The sequence below is a fragment of the Cuculus canorus genome, chromosome 5 (assembly GCF_017976375.1).
Source record: "Cuculus canorus isolate bCucCan1 chromosome 5, bCucCan1.pri, whole genome shotgun sequence".
NCBI classification, from domain to species: Eukaryota; Metazoa; Chordata; class Aves; order Cuculiformes; family Cuculidae; genus Cuculus; species Cuculus canorus.
In genome coordinates, this window is record NC_071405.1 from 64,379,680 (window position 1) to 64,398,992 (window position 19,313).

At 44.3% G+C, this 19,313-nt stretch overlaps 1 protein-coding gene and 1 long non-coding RNA gene across 5 annotated transcripts in view; one reads left to right on the forward strand and one right to left on the reverse strand.

Moving 5' to 3' along the window:
• Positions 1–1,053: 1,053 nt before the first annotated feature.
• Positions 1,054–9,015, reverse strand: LOC128852363 (uncharacterized). The gene is made up of 3 exons (XR_008450163.1): positions 6,882–9,015; positions 6,562–6,664; positions 1,054–6,131 (listed from the first exon to the last, which is right to left on the reverse strand). It is a non-coding gene; the product is annotated as an uncharacterized LOC128852363 (long non-coding RNA).
• A 1,225-nt stretch (positions 9,016–10,240) lies between these two features.
• Positions 10,241–19,313, forward strand: part of NPAS3 (neuronal PAS domain protein 3) — a 605,022-nt gene continuing 595,949 nt past the window's right edge. For 2 of the 4 annotated variants that reach the window (XM_054068727.1, XM_054068728.1), the window contains exon 1: positions 13,720–14,254. In XM_054068727.1, the coding sequence (XP_053924702.1) occupies positions 14,205–14,254 (50 nt within the window). In that variant the 5' untranslated portion in view covers positions 13,720–14,204. Of the gene's footprint in view, positions 10,492–13,719; positions 14,255–19,313 lie in introns of those variants that run through there. The other 2 variants (XM_054068725.1, XM_054068726.1) reach the window with 2 other exon arrangements.

Consider the following 19,313-nt stretch of genomic DNA (forward strand, 5'->3'; position numbering starts at 1 on the left):
ACTCATCTTCTGCTTAACAGCTCCTTTTCTCACAGCACGAAGCCTCAGGAAATCCTCAGGTTTGCTTTCCAAACAAGGACTGTATCTCAGACAGTCGTCTCCATTTTGAGTTGACTGGATTTATGAATATTCATACATAAAAAACAGTGGCTTAACATTGAAAGATACTGTTTCCCTCGGCCCCAACTCTAGGCGAAGTTAACAGGAGACTCAAACTCTAGTTTCTGTAGGATAGTGAGGATTCAGCCCTGGACCTCCTTTGAAAGGTTAGTGGCAATTTTATCTTCCTACAGCACAATAACTTAACCTAATAATAAATCACTAGGCATCTGCTTGCAGAACAATGTTATTTTTTAGTTTATGGAATAATGTGTGTGTGACAAAATGAACAATACCAAAATGCAGTCCATACCTGAAGAAATGCTGTTTGGTAATTACGAAGGTACTTTCCGGTTAGCATGTTTTGCTTGTATGTGATATGTTTATTTCTTTTTTCCTGAATGCTTGTTTTCCCTGAAAACCATATTAATGGATATTCTTTCAGTTTTTAAAGATCTTCCTAATTAACAGTGAAGATAGCAGATATTTTTAACTCTATAAATTAAATTATTTAACTCCAGTTATGTGTGTTCTACTAACCAAACAGCACCACATGAATGGAAGTATACATCTGTTACAGATACCAGGACTTCTGTGTAAAAGGAATACAGAGTGATTTGCAATGTCAAGCATCATCTGCTATAACAACACGTTTGAAGAGCTTACAGTCTCTCAGAAGTCAAATTATTTTGCATTATTCCCACTCGTGGACTCTTCTTCATCTAGAAAGCAAATGCAAAAGCGTAATGCTAGTGGAAGTAGCAAGCACCAATAATAAGAATATTCTGAAAGCTAAGAATACTATTGCTATATAAACCGAATACTATTTCTTACTATCTTCAGATATGCACACTTTGAAGTATCATTAGTGCATCCCGTAAAAAGTGTAAGACGTTTAATGAGTTCAAGAAAAATCTCAGCTTTGTTATTTTTTTTACTTCTTTGGGTGTTCGATATATCAGTATTAGTCATTTTGTTAATTCAAGGTTTTTTTGTATAGATTATCTTTATTATGCCGTTCTTCGCCCCTTCTTCCACATAATTATGTACTTCTACATAAGCTGACAATAGTTGAGTAAGACTGATTAAAATCAAAAGTTCAGCTTCAGAAAGAGTAACAGCTTATAGTATATTCTGTATATATCTAGTTGCTGTACTTGGTTGGCATATAGTAAGGGGCCAGTCACACAGAAAAGCTGTTACTGAATTGATGGCATAAAAAATACGATGGACTGTTAATAATATTCTTCAAGACAAAATTATAATGTTTAGATTAATTCAGTGATTACATTTGAATATTAGAATACTGCTATATGGTCTGAATACCCCCCAAAAGATTCAAAATTACTTGTATCTGTTTGATATTTTTTATCTGTATGTGGTTTAACTACTTCAGGAAGAAATATTGAGTTAGCGAAATTAAAGGAAATCATTTTTCCATTTATATTTTTTAATGATGAAACTTCCTGTGATGCTACAGTCTGAAACAAAAACATTTTTCCACAAAGTTGCTGCAGAAATCGAGAAGCTGAGGAGATGAATAGTGATTATTACAGGTCACAACTAAAAACTCTGTCATTGCATTGCTATTGTTATAACATCTACTCATATGAACTCTCTGATATTTCTTCTTCTTCCAGACTGAAAAGGCCAAATCTATATTAAATGAAATATGCCTGACAATCCGTAGGAAGTTTTCTCCAAAATAAAGGACCCATGTCAAGAGAAATGATAGTTTGGCTGGAGGAGTTCCCTTGCTTTTTCTTCTGCATCACATATGGAGAAGAAAAGGTTGATATCCTTGGCAAGGAGTGACTTTCACTGACCAGTCATAGAATCATAGAATCACTAGGTTGGAAAAGACCTCCACGATCACCGAGTCCAACCATTCCTATCAACTGCTAAACCATGTCCCTGAGCACCTCATCCACCCGTCTTTTAAACACCTCCAGGGAAGGTGATTCGACCCCCTCCCTGGGCAGCCTCTGCCAGTGCCCAATGACCCTTCCTGTGAAAAATTTTTTCATGATGTCCAGCCTGACCTTCCCCTGGCAGAGCTTGAGGCCATTCCCCTTTGTCCTGTCCCCTGTCACCTAGGAGAAGAGCCCAGCTCCCTCCTCTCCACAACCTCCTTTCAGGTAGTTATAGAGAGCAATAAGGTCCCCCTTCAGCCTCCTCTCCTCAAGGCTAAAGAACCCCAGTTTCCTCAGCCGCTCCTTGTAAGACTTGTTCTGCAGCCCCCTCACCAGCTTCGTTGCTCCTCTCTGTTCACGCTCCAGAGCCTTAACATCCTTTTTGGAGTGAGGGGCCCAGAACTGAACACAGGATTCGAGGTGCGGCCTCACCAGTGCCGAGTACAGGGGGAGAATCCCCTCCCTGGACCTGCTGGTCACGCCATTTCTGATACAAGCCAAGATGCCATTGGCCTTCTTGGCCACCTGGGCACACTGCTGGCTCATGTTCAGACGACTGTCAACCAACACCCCCAGGTCCTCCTCCTCCAGGCAGCTTTCTAGACAGACTTCTCCTAGTCTGTAGCACTGCATAGCGTTGTTGTGCCCCAAGAGCAGGACCCGGCATTTGGCCTTGTTAAACCTCACGCTATTGGTCTCAGCCCATCAATCCAGCCTGTTCTGATCCCTTTGCAGAGCCTCCCTACCCTCCAGCAGATCCACGCTTCCACCCAGCTTAGTGTCATCCACAAACTTACTTAAGGTGCATTGGATCCCTTCATTCAGGTCATTGATAAAGACATTGAACAGGACTGGACCGAGCACTGAGCCCTGGGCCCACTCTCCCCGTGAAAAAGAAAATTTAAAGGTCTAGCACTGGACTGAAAAGAAATCAGATTATTTTCTGGCTTTGTTGACATTAAACTCCTTGAGCAAGGAATGTAAGGACACTTGGTTGAATGCTGCATGTCATACTCCTTAGTTCTTCTCAATGGTTACAGTATGGATAGCAATGACAGAACTGCAAGTAATATGGATGGAAGTCTAACTTTGACATGAATAAGGCTATCTCTCTAAGGTTTCTGAGAGACCATGTATAAATACTAGAAAGGTTTGTTTGTTTCTTAACCCAAGAAAAGTTTGAAATGGAAAAAGTAAGATTTGAGATGTATTTATACTTTGAAGGCCTCCTGTGAGTACGCACAACCCTTGAATTTCTTGATTAAGAAAAAAAAAAGGAAGGAATTTGGACAATCAGCTTCTTAACAGTGAGAACTGGAATTATAGAATAATAAACAGTTGCAACTAATAAGAACAGTGCTCTGTTAAATATTCCTGTACCTATTCAAGGATGCATTCTCAGGCAGGCTAGCCTGCATTCAAATATTTGACACACACATTTCCTTAGAAGTCTTGATTATTTTTGAAAAAGACAGTAGGACTAAAGATCAAAGTATTTATTTCTGACTTTCACACAAGCTTGAAGTTTCAGAAACTGTTCGCAGAGTCCCAGATTCACATGGCTGCCCACCTGGGACCACGCTATGCAGGAACACGATGCACTGTCTTCTTCAGTGAGAGGAAAAATAATGCTGCTGGCACTGTCTTCTTCAGTGAGAGGAAAAATAATGCTGCTGTTATAAAACAGGAAAAAAAAAACCCCAAACCAGCTGTGGAGAAGCATGGCTTTAAGGACGTAGCGCAGCTTTAAACTGTACTGGACACTTACAATGTCTGCTGCTGAGAGATCCCAGCTCCTACTTATACACTGGTGGGTTTGGTTCTGATTGGGACTTCCAACTTGGATTGTAAGAAAGGAAACACAGGCATTGGTAGTGTTGTGAATGCTCGTTTCATGTTCACTGCTGCATGACCCAGCAGAGCATTGCTGGTGCTACCAAGGAAGAAAGGCTACATTGGACTGTACTAGACTTGTCTGAAAGAGCTCCGAGTGAAAGCTTGATGCTTTTTTTGCTGTATATATAATTAAAGTGGATTCACTCATCAAAAAAAGAATTACAAGAAAGAGCATATTCTGTTTCTTTTGAATTACAGGGGAAAGACAATTTAGTGAGGGAAAGGATAAGCACAGTCAAAAAACCTTGAGCTGCCTATTGATGTTGTCTTTTCAGGACACACCAACAGCTGCTTCACAGATTATTTTGTTTTAGGAACACTGACAAAGGCTACAAATAAAGATAGATAAATAAATAAATAAAAGGAAAAGTGGTGTTGACTAGCCCTGTGTCCTTTGTAAGTTTCACTTGCCTTAGGGACGAGCAGGACCAAAGGGAATTACTGGACCAAAAATCTGGATGTGGTAAGAACACAAGATAATATGCTGATACCTCTTAGAAGCCCTGGAGATAAAAAAAGTATCTGCATGATTTGGTTGTCCTCTTCCTTGAATTAAGCTTCTTATCAGACTGTGTACTATGAATCGTGGAGGTGGAAGCAGCACAATTTAGTTGTGGTCTCCACGACCTCAGTTTGATGCCAATAAAGTAGCAGATTATGCTACTTTGGAAGCATACACTGATCTCGAAGACAAGGGAATTGGATACACAGGTGCTAAACTGCCTGGAAGAACATCACAGATTACGTGTTCTCTGCAGAAGCAGAGTCTGGGAAAACTAGCTGGCTGTCCCTTGATCTTCTGCTGGAGCTGCTAGAAAATTTGTGGGCCATCAACACTGCAGGAAACCTCTGCTGCTAAGAAAGAACTCATTCACTAAAATGTGGGACCAGGGCAAAGTATACAACACGAGAAATGTACTTTAATACTGATGTTCCAGTCTTGGAAAATCAGCTGTCCTTTGTCATTATGCAGTAGGCCAGGGAGCTCCTTTGCTAGCGCACCGGGAACGAATTAGGCTAATTGACAGTAGAAAAATCGCAATCCTCACTCCTTCCTGAGATGACATCAGTGGTCAAAACAGAGCCCAGATACCTACCTTTGGTCATGCGAGCAATGTATCAGTCTTTCTCCACTGTGGACTCACCACCCTCGTAAGGCTCTCAGCTGACAGTACCAATGAGTGAGATCCTAAGATCAGCCTTGAACCTTAGCTGCATTTTCCCAGTGGCAGCACAGTGTGCTAATCGCTGAGCCACTGGGATAGCCCTGTAGGGCATTCTTCTAATAGTTTTTCTAGTTCTTCCACTGATGTCCTTATACATCTTTTATGACTTCGATAGTGATGCAACTTTCCCCAGGCACTTTCCTTCTATCTTACTCTCTGCTTGCTTTTCTTTTAAATATAGAGGGGGAGGGGGCTACCTTAATCTTGCCCTTCATTCCCAGTGCAACCTTTCGGAAAAGACACTTCCCTCACCTGCTCTTTGAGCCTTGAGTACACGTCAAGGAATTGTGAAGATGGAAAATATCTGAGTACTTCCTATTTAAGTTTTGATGGTCTTTTTCCTGACTTCATGTTCTATTTAGAGGTTTTTCTTCTGAACGGATGAACAGCCAGTTCTTTTTGATTTAAAATTAAACTCCAAATATTTTCTTTCAACTGCAGTCATTGCTTTTACAAAGGAATGAAAACAAAATGCAGCACGTGACATCATTTGAAGAAGAAAATTATGTTATCTTATATAGTTCTAGAAAGAAACTGTATTTTTTTAACTGCAGCTCTTCTCTAACATGCACTGCTGATAAATAGCAAAAAGGAATTCTTTCCTAACTATATATTTCTCTCGCATTATACATATATAAATTCCTTTGGGAATAACTCCAGCAATATAACTTGAGATATAAGGCAGCTGATATATGTGAGGTATTAATATGAAAAATATTTTCACGGCTTGTATGTTACAAAGCTCTTGGAATATTACAGGCAAGAAAAGTATGGGTCAGTTAAGGAATCTCCTTATCCCTGTTCTGTTCACAATATTTTTCCTGCGGGTCCATCTTCTCTTGTTTTCTTCTCCTCTGTTATTTTTCATTTCCCTTCTCTTCCTACATTTACTGTTATGCAGGGCACCTTCTGAGGAGCTTATTTGCTCCACAGCGATGATGCATTTTGGAAGCAGCAACTGAAGCAACATTCAGCGGACACTTGTAGAGATGGTGAGCTGTAAAATAATAAATCGAATATTTAATACTTAAGACAGAAGATGTGGACTTTATCTATGCTTAATGGGTGGGGAGGCTGATTACTCATTCATAGCTACGCCACTTGTGAATGATGAGGTCACCCCTATCTCAGGAAGATAAATGCCATATCCTGTTATGACATATTCCTTTTATATAAAATTAGTTCAATTTTCTCACTAGTGAGGAATCAGTATAACTAAAAAAAAAAAAAATCACTTCAAGATAAAGGCATTTTTCTACTGTAATTCATTATATACCCTATTTTCATTTTATTTTATTTCTGTTCTGTTTTGTTCTATCTTATCCTGTTCTACGTATAGTATTTTACTCTCTACTTAAATGATATCTGACTAAAGTGAAGCAAAAATTAGATGATACAATGAAGCTTTGTAGCATTCTCTCTCATACCTGTCACAGGCTCCTTCCAACGGCAGATAATGAAAATTCAAAGTCAAACCATTTAACTTTAAGTAAATGGAAATGAATTTCCAGAGAAGAGATATTTTTTCACCTGTGAAAGAAAGGAATAGTAGTACACTGACAATGCGAATAAAGATATAATAGATAATTGTGATAGATAGGTATATGTAAAGCATAAATATTAAATGTTATTATATCACACACTGTCATGTGGTTTTAATTTTTATCTTTTCTATGTTTTTGCCTAAGAGAGGAAGGTCTACAGTACATTGTTAGAAACAGCAGTACTCCATTAGAACATTTCTTACCTTAATCAATACTAGAGCAACTCGCAGAATATCTTACAATAGTATATGGTACTGAGCCAAAGACGATGTCACTTGGGCACCAGAATCTGTCAATAATTTGAGCAAAATGAGAGATAAACTCCATTAAAAACCTTTGGCTTGCTTCTCATCTCATTTACACTAGCATACTGCACCAAATTAATTTAAATCCATCACGGCAGGTTGTAGCACTAGTGAAATACACGGTGAATTGGGTCCAAGCTATTTAATATGGCACAGAGTATAAGCTTGATGATATTTTCATCATTGTATAACGTCTCAGAAATTCTTATTGGATTTTGCCATTGTGGTTAATTTTGAAAAAAAAAAGATACAATCAAAATGGACTTACCTTCAGGTATGAGACAAAGTTTTCTTACTTGATATCTTTTTTAGGGGCTATGAGAATGAAAATGCTTCTGTATTCTGTAGACATTCACAAACCCATCTTTGAATCCTGCTCGTTTTACAGCACAAGAAACTACTTGTCAGTAGTTCCACTGATCCAGTGGGACTACTTGTGCAAGCAAAGTTATCTTGACTAGCTTTTCAGTTACATTAACACTTAAATTAAGGTATTAATCAATAGTCATGAGATTTTATTAAATATCCAGAGATCCTGGTTCTGCCTACGTGGATGAAAAAGGGTGACATTTGGGATTAAGCTGAAGTAAACTTGCTGAAGGCAGGCGCTCTGTCCCGGCTGCCCCTTTGAAACATGAAAATCTGCTTAGAGTTACCACTGTAGAGCAGCGAATGATGGGGACTTCGACATGATTACATCCACTCTACTGCCTGGCCATGCATTGACAGACAAAACTACTGTAATGGAGTGATCATTTGGAAAATGGCTACTGCCCACATTTAAATTCCTTTCAGTGTTATTCCATAGCCAATTAGAGTGGTAGCCCAGCCTATATTCATGCCAGTCTTGTACTATATTGTAAGAAAAAGGAAAGGAGCAGCTCAGAAGTCTTTAATTATTCCTCCAGCCATTTACTGACCTGCTCTCTAAAGGCCATATACAGGCCTTCATCTGCATGCAAAATTCCTATTGACATCACTGGGAGGGCCACAGGCAGATGGAGGGTACTTTGTAAACTGTACATTTTAAATATGTTGTAAGAGAATAGCGTAGAATTTGCCCTCCTTTCAAAAAAAAAAAAAAAAAGTGAGCAGCTTTATCAAATCCTGCTCTTTAAATATGGAGTTTGAATAACATTTTTGCTAGTAATAACCTTCCCCCCTCTTCTCTGCAAGCTATCTAACCTACACGTTTCTGTAAAGTCTTCATATTTAACACTCAAACAATTGATGTCCCTATAGTATAAACAGGATAGATAATGAATATAAGTGGGATAGAAAATTAATCCTACTTGCGAGGAAAGAGAGTCATAATTCACTTAGGCTTCTCAGCTCTTACGTTATGAGGTCTTCAGCTAACTCATGGGATCCATTCCACATCCCACAGATGCTCATTATGAATTCTTTTTATGTGCAACATGTGGGGACTAACCAGTTTCATATCTCCTGGTATTAGCTGCAATCCAAAGCATTTTGTATTAAAACAGAATGCAAACACAGATGCTATTTAATACAAAGGATTTGAATGCAGTCTCTGTTTTAACATAAAGTTGGTGTGTCTTAATTTGGTTTGGAACAGAAATGGAAAGAAAAGTCAAGATAAGAGGATATTGTTAGATTAGGAGCCAAGCTACGTTTCCAACAGGCACACAGTTGCATGGGAAAAGAGGAGACCGGCCCAGGTGACAGCTTTGATTTATGGAAGCGAAGTTTACAATGCCTTTGGAGCGACGGAGCAGCCTGAGATCTCTGCCCCTTTGGGAGATGCTGCTATAGCCTTTCCAACACCACACAGATTCGGGAGTGCAACCTGCATTCTGTCCCACGCAGCTCCTCTCGGTACGAGCCTCGGTTTCCTCAGAAACCAGACAACACTACAGCCGCTGCTGCTCGCGTAAGGTGCACCAGCCGAGCCCGCGCTGTTCCCTCTGCCAGAGAGCACAGTTCTCCCCCGCACGGACGGCGCTTTCAGCCCCACCAACCCGCAGCTTGGGGCTACCCGCCCGCCGTTTCGAAGTCCCCCCCCGCGAGCGGGGAGATGTGGTAGGACCCTCCTACGGGAAAGGGTCCCTTTTGCTGCTTCCCGCGCCCCCCCCCGCGCTGTGTCCGGCCGGGCACACCGCCCCTCTCCTCCCCCCCCCCCCCCGGGACGGGCTCCTCACCGCTCGGGGACGGGGAGCGCGACCCCAGCGGCACCCGAGGTCGCGCCTCTATCCCCCTCTGTCCCAGCCCTCCGCCGAACCGGGGATACGCGCTCCGCGGAGGAAGGCAAAGGCGTGCGGAGGGCGAGGCGGGGAGCGCGGCCCCGGGGGCACAAAGGAGCCGAAGCGCTGCGGCCGCGCGTCCCGCCCGGGGCGAACCGCCCTCGTCGGCGCTGCGGTGCGGGGAGAGCCTCGTGAGGCGCTTTGGCGCGGGGGGAGCCTCGCGAGGCGCTTTGGCGCGGCTCTCGGTATAATTGATATGTTGAAGCAGCAGCGGGGATCAGTGCGTGCACACACACCTTACAAGTTTGACTAGCAATAACATTGCTGCACACTAGGAGGGGAGGAGAGTCAGCTCCCGGGAATAGGGAACAAACTCTACCGTTGCACAAAAGCGGCGCATTTCCTCGCTTGTGAAAACCGTCCCTTTATGAAAAGAAAAGGGGGGTTGGGGGGGGGCGGGAGGCGGGCGGGAGAGAGGGGAAGCAAAAGCAAGTTACCAAGAGCTACAACTTGCGCTGCAACAATCCTCCACTCTTCCTCTTCTCCTCAGGACTCCGGGAGCAGGGATATTCCCTCCTCCCCCTCGCTCCCCCCCCCAGTTGGCGCTAACCCAGACTGTGGTCAGCCGCCTTTATTATTACTTCATTGAGACAGAGAAATCCTCTAAGACTTGCATTTTGGGTGGAGGGTGGGAGGTGGAGGGACGAGAAGGAGGAGGGAAAAAAAAAAAAAGGCAACATTCGCTGCTCATCATTTTCACTGCACCGCTAAAGTAATTGCGCCCCCCTCTCTCCTCCCTGTCCCTCCTCAGCTTGGATTTTTCTCTTATATCTACAGCTCCCGTGGTAATTAGACATACCTTCCCCCCTCCCCTAATATTCCACCTCCCCCCCAAAAAAAAATCTTCACGCGTTGCATGTTTGCAATTTGGTGAAATTCCTCCCCCCCCCCTTTACCCCCAGCTCCCCCCAAACTGCTCTCAATCTCAGCCCAGCAGCTCACATCAAAGCGCCCTTCCTCACTCACAGTGGCCGCCACTCACTAATGGGATTGCAGTGTGCCCGGCTCTGCTGCTGCAGCCGCCGGAGGGAGAGTCGCTGCTGCTGCACCTCTTCGCCGAGACTCGCCGGGTGCTGAGCCGCGGGGATGATCAGGATCTTCCCGGATTTCAGCGTGCAGGTGACGGCGGCGGCGGCCGGCGGGGCGGCCGGGGGGGTGCCGGCGGCGCCGGGCATGGGGCGAGCCGGCGCCGCGGCCAACGGCAACCCGCAAAACGTCCAGGGCATCACCTCCTACCAACAACGGTGAGCACCGAATGGGAGAGGGGTGTGCGGCTCGCTCTTCCTCAGGCTCCCTCACTTGCTTTTTTCTTTGTGCTTTTGTGTTTCTTTGTTTTCCTTCTTTTTTTTTTTTCTTATCTCTCCTTGCTGTTTGTTGGGGGGGGGGGAGCTTGCTTGGAGGGGAGGGTTTTTGTTTTTCTTTTGCTTTATTTTAAAATACAGCATCTTTTAAAATGCACTGAGAAGTAAACACAATATCCTAGTTTTGTCTTGGATGAGCTGGAAAGCAACAATAGAGAAAAAAACAAAAAAAAAAAAAAGGAAAAAAAAAAAAAGCGAGTCCCCGGCAGCTTAGCTTGGCTGCTGCAAAGTTTGGGATCCCGTCCGCTCATCCTTTCTAAAGAGAAATTTCTCAATGTCAATGCCTTGTGCAAATCCCAGTGTGTGGCAGCCAGGGGGATAATTGATCACGGTATGCTGATTGATAATTTGCTTTCAAGCAAGAAAGAGAACAATTTTCACTTGGGGTTGCACACTTGCAATTCCACATTGTAGTTTAACAGTGTTATCATGTCACCTGTTACTACAGGGAAATATAGCACGAAACCCTAAGTATACTCAGCACTTATTTTTTTTTTCATCTTAAATGCATTCTAATGCAAATGCAGGAAATTCACAGAGAGCGCCTTTAGGAAGCAAAGCGTAGAAAGTTGGCAGTAAGTCATAATGAAGTTTAAAGCCCTTCCCCATTCCCCCTAACAATTCATCGATATGTGCTAATACTAACATGAAGCTTAATTAATTACCTGACATGTCTTTGTGCTTCTATGACACAAAACCTGAAGTTTGAACCTGTTAGTTTTCTCTGTCATAAGCTTATAACCGAAGCCGAATACTCAAAAGAAAAGTAGATCACAACCCCTAAATGTAGACTGGAATCGGAACAAAACGTTTACATTTCTCTAAATGCAATAAAAATGGCACTGTCCCAAGTATCTTGCTTTCCGCTATTGCATTAAATTAAATATTGAGAAAAATGTGGTATAATCTCAATTCTCCAAACTAAACATCTCTATGATGTAAAAAAAAAAAATAATAAAAATCATAAGAAGTTTCAGCGTAGTATTTCAAACTTGATTGCTTTAGGAGCCAGATTTAGATAATCGACCATCGCCTGGGTTGTTGTTCAGCAACTTTGAGTTGCTTCCCATAGTTTTGCAAAACATATGATGTATTTTCCATTTGAAGCCCACCATAGAAAAATATTCGGTGGTAACTTTGTAGCTTTTCTTACATGAAAAACTAATAGGAAGCTGTTACTCCTGAAATAATCCCTGACGATGCCCAAACACTTTCTTAGCTGAAAAACATTTGAAACTTAAGCACGAGTCTTGTATAGCTCAAGCAAACACACCGATCTTTCATAGTATATACATAAAGTTTCAATGTAAGAGATATAAAGAATGGATTAAAGTTTATTTCTTTCCATGGTTTCTGTATTATTTTTGTCACTTATAAAATATTTAAATTACAATAGAAACTGATGGACGCTTTAACGAGGAAGTACAGGCAGCAATGACAATAGTTTAGTCTGTGAAGTAGGGAAGTCAAGGGTCAGAAATGTCAGATTGGCTTTTAGACAAATGAGAGAGACCTCTGGAGACTAACAGAAATATATAAACAAGGCAGCGTGCAATTACTTAGTGCTTCGCGTTTAATAATTTGATTATGTCAGTCTGTAATCAGGTAAAAGTTATAAAAGCTATACTTCTCTGACAAACTACTAACACCTCTAATCCAAATAGTGCTTAGCAGATACGCAAGTACTTTGAGTAACAGGAATTCAGACGGGTCTGGATGTCTCGCACGCAAACCTAACGAGGGGAAACATTGTTGCACTCCTTCCAGATTTTGACAGTATCGTATCGACAAGCAGCGTGCTTTACGTCGAACCATTTTTCTTCGTGCTTTGCGGAAAGGCTGAAACTGTAGCAGACACCGCTCCCTTCTTATGCTATTGCACAAGCCGAGGGGACACCTGTTAACTCCCCCTCCTTTTTAGAGGCGAAGGGAGAGGTTTCCCGGCAGGGAAGGAAGGGCATGTGGCACTCTCTAGGACACCCCCGTCCAGTTCTTCGCCTCCACCTGCACCCCGGGAGCCCCGGGCGCGGCCGCTGCGGGACCCGAGGCCGAGCGGCTGCTGTCTCGCTGGCGGCTGCGCACGAGCGGGGCGGGCGGTGCCCCCCTCCTTCCCATCCGCGCAAAGTTACGCCGGCGCGGTTGCCTTCTGCGGGAAGAACATCCCCCCCTACACCCCCCCCCCCCGGTGCGCGGGCGACGCCCCGCAGCCAAACTTTCAGGTGCTTTTGCGAAGTTCTTTCCCCACTGGCTCAGGCGCAGGCTCACCTCCCCCCTCTCTTCCCCGCAACTTTTGGAGTTGTCGCGGAGACGTTTGTCGTGAATAAACCCCTCCGACTCTCGGGGCTTTCTGCTTTCCCCAAGGAAGCGCGCTGGATTTGCCCCGGCATCAGGATCAGGCCCGGGAATCTGTACTTCCAAGGCAGCAGCAGAGCAGCCACAAAGTTACCTTGGAGATGGAAAGGTTTTTAGCGAAGGATTTCTCCTTCAAAAGCGCTCAGGTGTTCCCGATGTCCTGGAAGGAACAATTAAGGTAGCGGTTTCTTTTCCCCGCTCCTTTATTTTATGATTAGTTTCATACTCTCCAGTGAAGCTGCGCGAAGCGCTACGCTCTCTCCCGACAAAGCGGGTTCTCTCTCCCCGTTATCGTTCCCAGCATCACTCCGCGGGCCCCCGGGACGCGCCCCTTCCCGCAGGGCGCCGGGGGGCGCGCGGGGTCACCCGTGTCCCACGTTGTCGTCGCGGGGCCCCGCGGGCCGTAGGGCTCCCGCACTCCCTCCTTCCCCCCCCCCCCCCCCCCGGGCGGCGGCCCCCCTCGCCGTGGGAGCCCACGGGAGAGCCGCGGGGCTGCGGGGAGCGAGCGGCCGCCTCCCTCCGCCGCCGTCCCCTGCCGGAGCCCAGACTCCAGAGGAGGAAAGTGTGCGAAACTGCAACTGAGTGGCGTTGTTGCGCCGGCAGCGGAGGCTCCGTCCCCTGCACGCAGAGCGGGAGCGGAGCTGGGGAAAGAGCTGGAAAATGCCCAGAAATACTTTCACAGCGGTCAAGCCCGGAGATCCCTGACTCCCCTCCTTCCCTCCCCCGCCCCCGCCCCGCTGGCCCCGCGGCCCGGCACCCCGCGCAGCCGGGCACGGGGGTGCGAGGGAGCGCGTGTGCGTTCGCGTGCGTGTGCTCCGCGTGTGTGTGCGTGTGCGTGTGTGTGTGTGTGTGTGTGCCGCACCTGCCAGGCGATGCCGGCGGCCGGGCTGCCCGCCGGGGCTGCGCCACGGCTCGCTCTCCCCGCCGCCGCCGCCGGCCGCCGCCTGCGCTGGGCATGTCTCTGGGGCCGGCGGGGCCCCGGCTCCCTCCGCTCCTCGGCTTATGGACGGCGACAGCGGCAGCAACAGCGCTAGCGAGCGAGCGAGCAACCTGCGCCAGGACCGCGCTGAGGAGCGGGAGCCCGCAATGCTTTGGCCTCAGTACTTTTCCTTAGCCTGCCTGGCTGACCGGGGCCATTGCTGCCGCCGCTGCCGCTAGACACACAACACACACCAACATCAGGAGGGGGAAAAGTAAGGGAGAGAGGAGGAAAAAAAAAAAAAAAAAAAAAAATTCCCAGGAAGATGGCGCCCACCAAGCCAAGCTTTCAGCAGGATCCTTCCAGGCGAGAACGGTAACACTTTCTCTTTATTGAACCTGCGGCAGCCGCGGCAGCGCCGGGCCGGGCCGGGGCTGCTGCCATGCCGGGAGGGGGGGGACCCGCCGCCGGCACCCGCCGCTCGCACAGCCGGGAGTTCCTCCTCGTGCGCCGCCAGCCGCGCACACACCCGGCACACACACGCGCACGCACACACACACACACACACCCGGCGAGCCGCGCGGCAGCAGCTCCGCGCTGGCAACTGCACCGCCGCCGCTTTGCCGGGGCGAGTCTCTGTGTGTGTGTGTGTGTGTGTGTGTGTGTACGCGGGAGCGCCCCCCCCCCTCCCCGCGCAGCTGCCGCCGCTCGGCAGGCCCGGGCGGAGGGGTTGGCCCCGCCGGTGCGGTTCAAGCGCGGCTAGGCCGGAGGGGGGGGTGTGTGGGGGGGGGCGGGCTCGCGTTGCCCGGCCCGGCCCCGCCGCGGAGCCGGCGCCCCCCGCGGTGGGCAGAGCGGAGCCCGGGCGGGCGGGGGGCGGCGTGTGGGGCCCGGCGGGAGGCGGGGGGAGGCGGGGGAGGCGTCGCGCTGCCCCCCCCCCCCCCCCAGTTTGCTTCCCGGCCCGCCGGCTGCCCCGTACACTTTTGTTGGGGGAGAGCGCTTAATCTCCTCTGCTGGTGACACGAATTGCCCGTAGCGGATTTGTTCTAGTAAAGTGAATCTTTCTAGAAGTGACTGGTAGGAAACGAGACTACAAGTTCATTTGACGTTACTTTGTGATTCTTACAAAAAAAAGTATTCAAAGCTCTGTCGCGACGCTGCGATGAGATAGATGTGTGCCCAGAAGCAGAGCAGAGGGGTTGGGGTGGGCTCCCCCCCCCGCGGTGTTAGGAGTGAGCTGGAGGGAAGGGGCCAGGGAGATTCCTGGTTAGTTGCAAAAATGGAAATTAACATCTTGTGAAATTAGCTGGATCCTATGACTGGGGTTGTGTTTCACAGCACAAATAAGTCTGAAAAATACTTGGAGAAAAATCAAGCCTAAGGAATCAGGTTCATTTTAATCTTAATTGAAAGCTTGTATTTTTTAGCATGATCATCATTTCTAGTACAACTTCTAAAACCCACAGATTTTATCTAAATAGCTGTGGCGTTTCTCCTAAGGAAGCAGACTGCCGGTATCAGAAAACCGTACATTTCATATTCACCGCTGAAGTGTTAGTGTGGCCGTGTGTTAGATGCATTAGTATTAACTGTTGCGCTTTGACAAGGCTATATTGATATGTAGCAGAATTTGGAGATGCGTGTAATGGGAAGACAGTGCATCCTCAGAAGTCAATGGCTTAACTTACAGATTTCCATCTGCAACTATACATATATTTTTTAAATCTCCGTTTCAGTGGCTGCAAAGGTGTTGCTACTCTGTTAATAACACTTACAGCAGAAGGCTTTTCTCCTGCAGAGTTCTTTGTTGGAAAAAGAATTTGTATCAATAAGTCCTGTCCTCCCCCCCCAACACACAGTTCTGCTGTCTTCTTTCTGAGAATGGTGCTATATTAGTACTAAGTGTATTTGCCAGGATAGCTTCGGTAATCTCTTCAGCAGAAGCATATTTGTGTGCCATTTTGGGAATTTCTCTGAGATAGGAATCTTGAAGATAGAATTAATTTCTAGGGGAAACTTCATAGCCTGTGCATGAGTGCTTTCTTTATCACCTGTCTCCATTTGGCATTCGGAGAAGGTAAATCAAAGTGCGCGATTTGTTATTCTGCTCCACTTGAGAGCTGAACTAAATAACACTTGGTCTGAAATTCTGATTGAAGTTGTAGGAGGATATACTGTATTTAATTTAATGCCCTTTAATAGCATCTTCTTGTTCAGCTCTGATGCTGTCATTTTAAAGGTTGGATCGGAGTAGTTTTTCCCTGTAGGGAGTGGGAGGAGTAATCATTTCCGGGGAAAATATAGTCTAAATTCCTAGAACACTAATAGCCACAAACTTGGCCTAGTGTCCGAGGAGTTGTTTTTCGCCCTTAGGGTTCACTTTGTTATCACTCTTTACAATGCTCTCAGCAGTTTAGGTATAAATATTACGTGTAGAAGTTGATGACGTTTTTTTTTTTCATAGCAGAAATAACGGCAATCTGTTTGTTCTTTTAAAAAAAGTTCTGGAGAAGATCGATCAGTGCTTCAATAAAGGGGCACTTGTATATTTTATTGCAAGTTATGTGATGTGCTCCTGAAGTCTTGCATGTAACCGTTTATTTAAGCAGTCTGTGTACACATCCTTTCGGCTGTGTGCGCCAACCTATTTGAAATACAGGCGTGTATCCGTTACTTAAGGGGTTTTGCAGTCTCTTCTCTTGGTTACTACTTCGGTAAACTAGTTCTCAAGATGAAGAATCCTATAAGTGAACTTGGTGTACGTTCTTTGTTTAGTCTTCACTTCCACAGTATTCAGGCAGGTTGTGGTATTTTTTCAAGCAGGTTAGTGATTACAAAACAAATGTGGAAAGTCATCTCTGATGCAATCGGGCACCTGAACTGTTTTGAATTATTATTTTTTTTTCACCTGTTAAGGTTTTTAAAAGAACGTTCGAAAAGTTACACGCTAAACATTTGCTTGATTTTCTTTTAAACTATGGGTGTTAGCAAATTTTACAGTTGCAGTAGCAGGTTAGGGTTTTCCAATAGTGCAGATATATAGCCAAGAAAATTAAATAGACAGAAATGCCATGCGTATGCTGTGCCATCATTGGTTTGTAAAGCATAACATAACACCAGAGTGCTATTGGTTTAAAGTGAAAGAGAAAAACCCCTTTACTTTGGCATTTCTTTCTAGAGCATGAGCTTAAACATAGCAGTGATAAATGATGATATGCATTGTCTAACACTTGCTTTTATATAAATAGCTCCAGAAGATTGCTTAAATGATAATCGAAAATATGAAATAGGGTGGCCTTCATATCACAAGGCCAAGGGTCTACAAATGGAAAAACTGAAATAATGAAATATTTCCAAGGCAACAGACTGTCAACAAGAACAGTAATGCATGGGCATATCATAGAGCTACCAGAGAGGATATTAGATCTTATAGCTCTAGAGCGAGGAGTTATAATGACCTTTATTAAATAGAGCCCTCCCACATTACAACAATCTTTCCGATTTCTGATTTATGGATTAGCAGTCATACTGCTCTTCATAATTTGAAACATTCTCCCACCATATTTGATTTGCTGCATTTTTCTCCACTGGAATCATACATTATTTAGAGCTTGCATGAGAGTATTGATCAACAAAAGTTATATTACATATTTTCAGTAACTAATGGGATTCTGAATAACAAGGTTTTTGTCTGCAGCACTGTGTCTGCATTCTTTAAAGCACAACTTTTTTTGTTTCCTTCTTACAAGTTCTCTCCAGTTAGCTTGTTTTGTACCCATTTAGCAGCACTATATTCTAATGCTGTGTTATAAATAAGTGATAAGTAATGAGAGACTTACGTTAACAGATTAATACAGCACCCAGAACCACAGGTATTTTTAAGACAATATCGGGATGTATTGTCAACATCCGTCTCCTTTTATTAGTGTCTCAGCTGCATTTTGCAGGCTAATATATTGGCAGTTTCAAATGACATTTGTTTGAAACTTGGCACACAAGTTGCCAGCGCAGATGGGAATTTTACTGCGAGAGTGATGTAAAACAGTTGTTGAAAATTGACATTCCAGGCATTATTTTCATCAGCGTCCTTCCTAAAAGGTACAATTAGTTTAAATAAATATTTGTTTGATTAAATGATCTCTATAACAATACCCTCCTTATTGGGAGGTGTATTCTAAGATATGAATTTTGAATAACTGATACTGTTAAAAGTAGCTTTTATGATTTTATTAACATTTTGGGATTGATTCTGCTCCATAGAGGTGAGTAAGATGAAGCCGTTTTACAAAAGTGGCATATTTAATTTGATATTAATGAAGTAATTGTTTTTTGAGTTTAATGTAGAGACCATTTCCTGAAATCTCATCTCATGTGAGTAAACGTTACATTCGGTCAGTCCATGAGATTGATTTTGTATTATTGTCACTAGTATCTCTCGCAGGTGTAGAAGTGCTTCACGTGAGATGAGATTTCTGCATTAGTCATGTTTCAAAATGAATCAAGCAAAGTTGTTCTGCAGGGTGTCAGCCTTGAAATTTGTTTTTATATTTTAAAGGGAAGATATTTTTAACATACGTAATTGAGAATTTGCATTTTCACCCCAATTGTTTGTTTTTTTTGTTTGTTTGGTTGGTTTGTTTGGTTTGTTTATGTTTATCATTTTTCTTTCCCCCAAAGTAGCTACCAAAGATTTTTGGCCATGAAACAAAATGTTTTGAAAATTCATTTAATAATAATTAGAAAAGGCGATTTCTTTCTGTGTAATATTTGTGAGACTACCACATGTTATCTTTAACATACAAAGTCCCATTAGTGTGAATGAGGCGTGTGACTTTTTGTTTAATAGGAGTTTGCATAAAAAGGATAATTTGTAATAATATTGCATTTTTCTGGGGAAGATGTACCATAGTCAGAATAAAATGGTTGCTGCCATGTCTTATATGACTGGAGCATTGTTCTGTGACTAGCTCGAGCAGTAGTTTTGCAAGACACAAAGTTCTAGTCGAATGAATAGGAGCGTTGTGCCACTGATTTGAACAGGACTTTGAGTAGTAAAAATATTCATTAATTTTGTATGCTATGTTAGTGTATTACACAGGTCAAAGAAGGTATGGTAAGGGTAGGGTAGTGTTTGTGTCTGTAGCTTGGCAGAACTGGACCCTGTCCTTGGGGGAATAGTCAGTTTAGGTTGTACCTTAATCTTTAAAAAAGTCCCAAATGAAATTACGCATATAATTAAAGTATACTGCAGAGAATCACAAGCAAGGATAAAAGTATTTTTACCACATAATTCAATAGATGTGAATTTGTTCTCAGTGAGATTACAATGACAAACTTTAACGTGCTTAGTGGGAGGAGGAGTGAACTTAGCATCTGTGTATTATTATAAAACATGAAAGTCTCGAGATTCTCAAGTTAAAAAGGAGCGGTCCTCAAG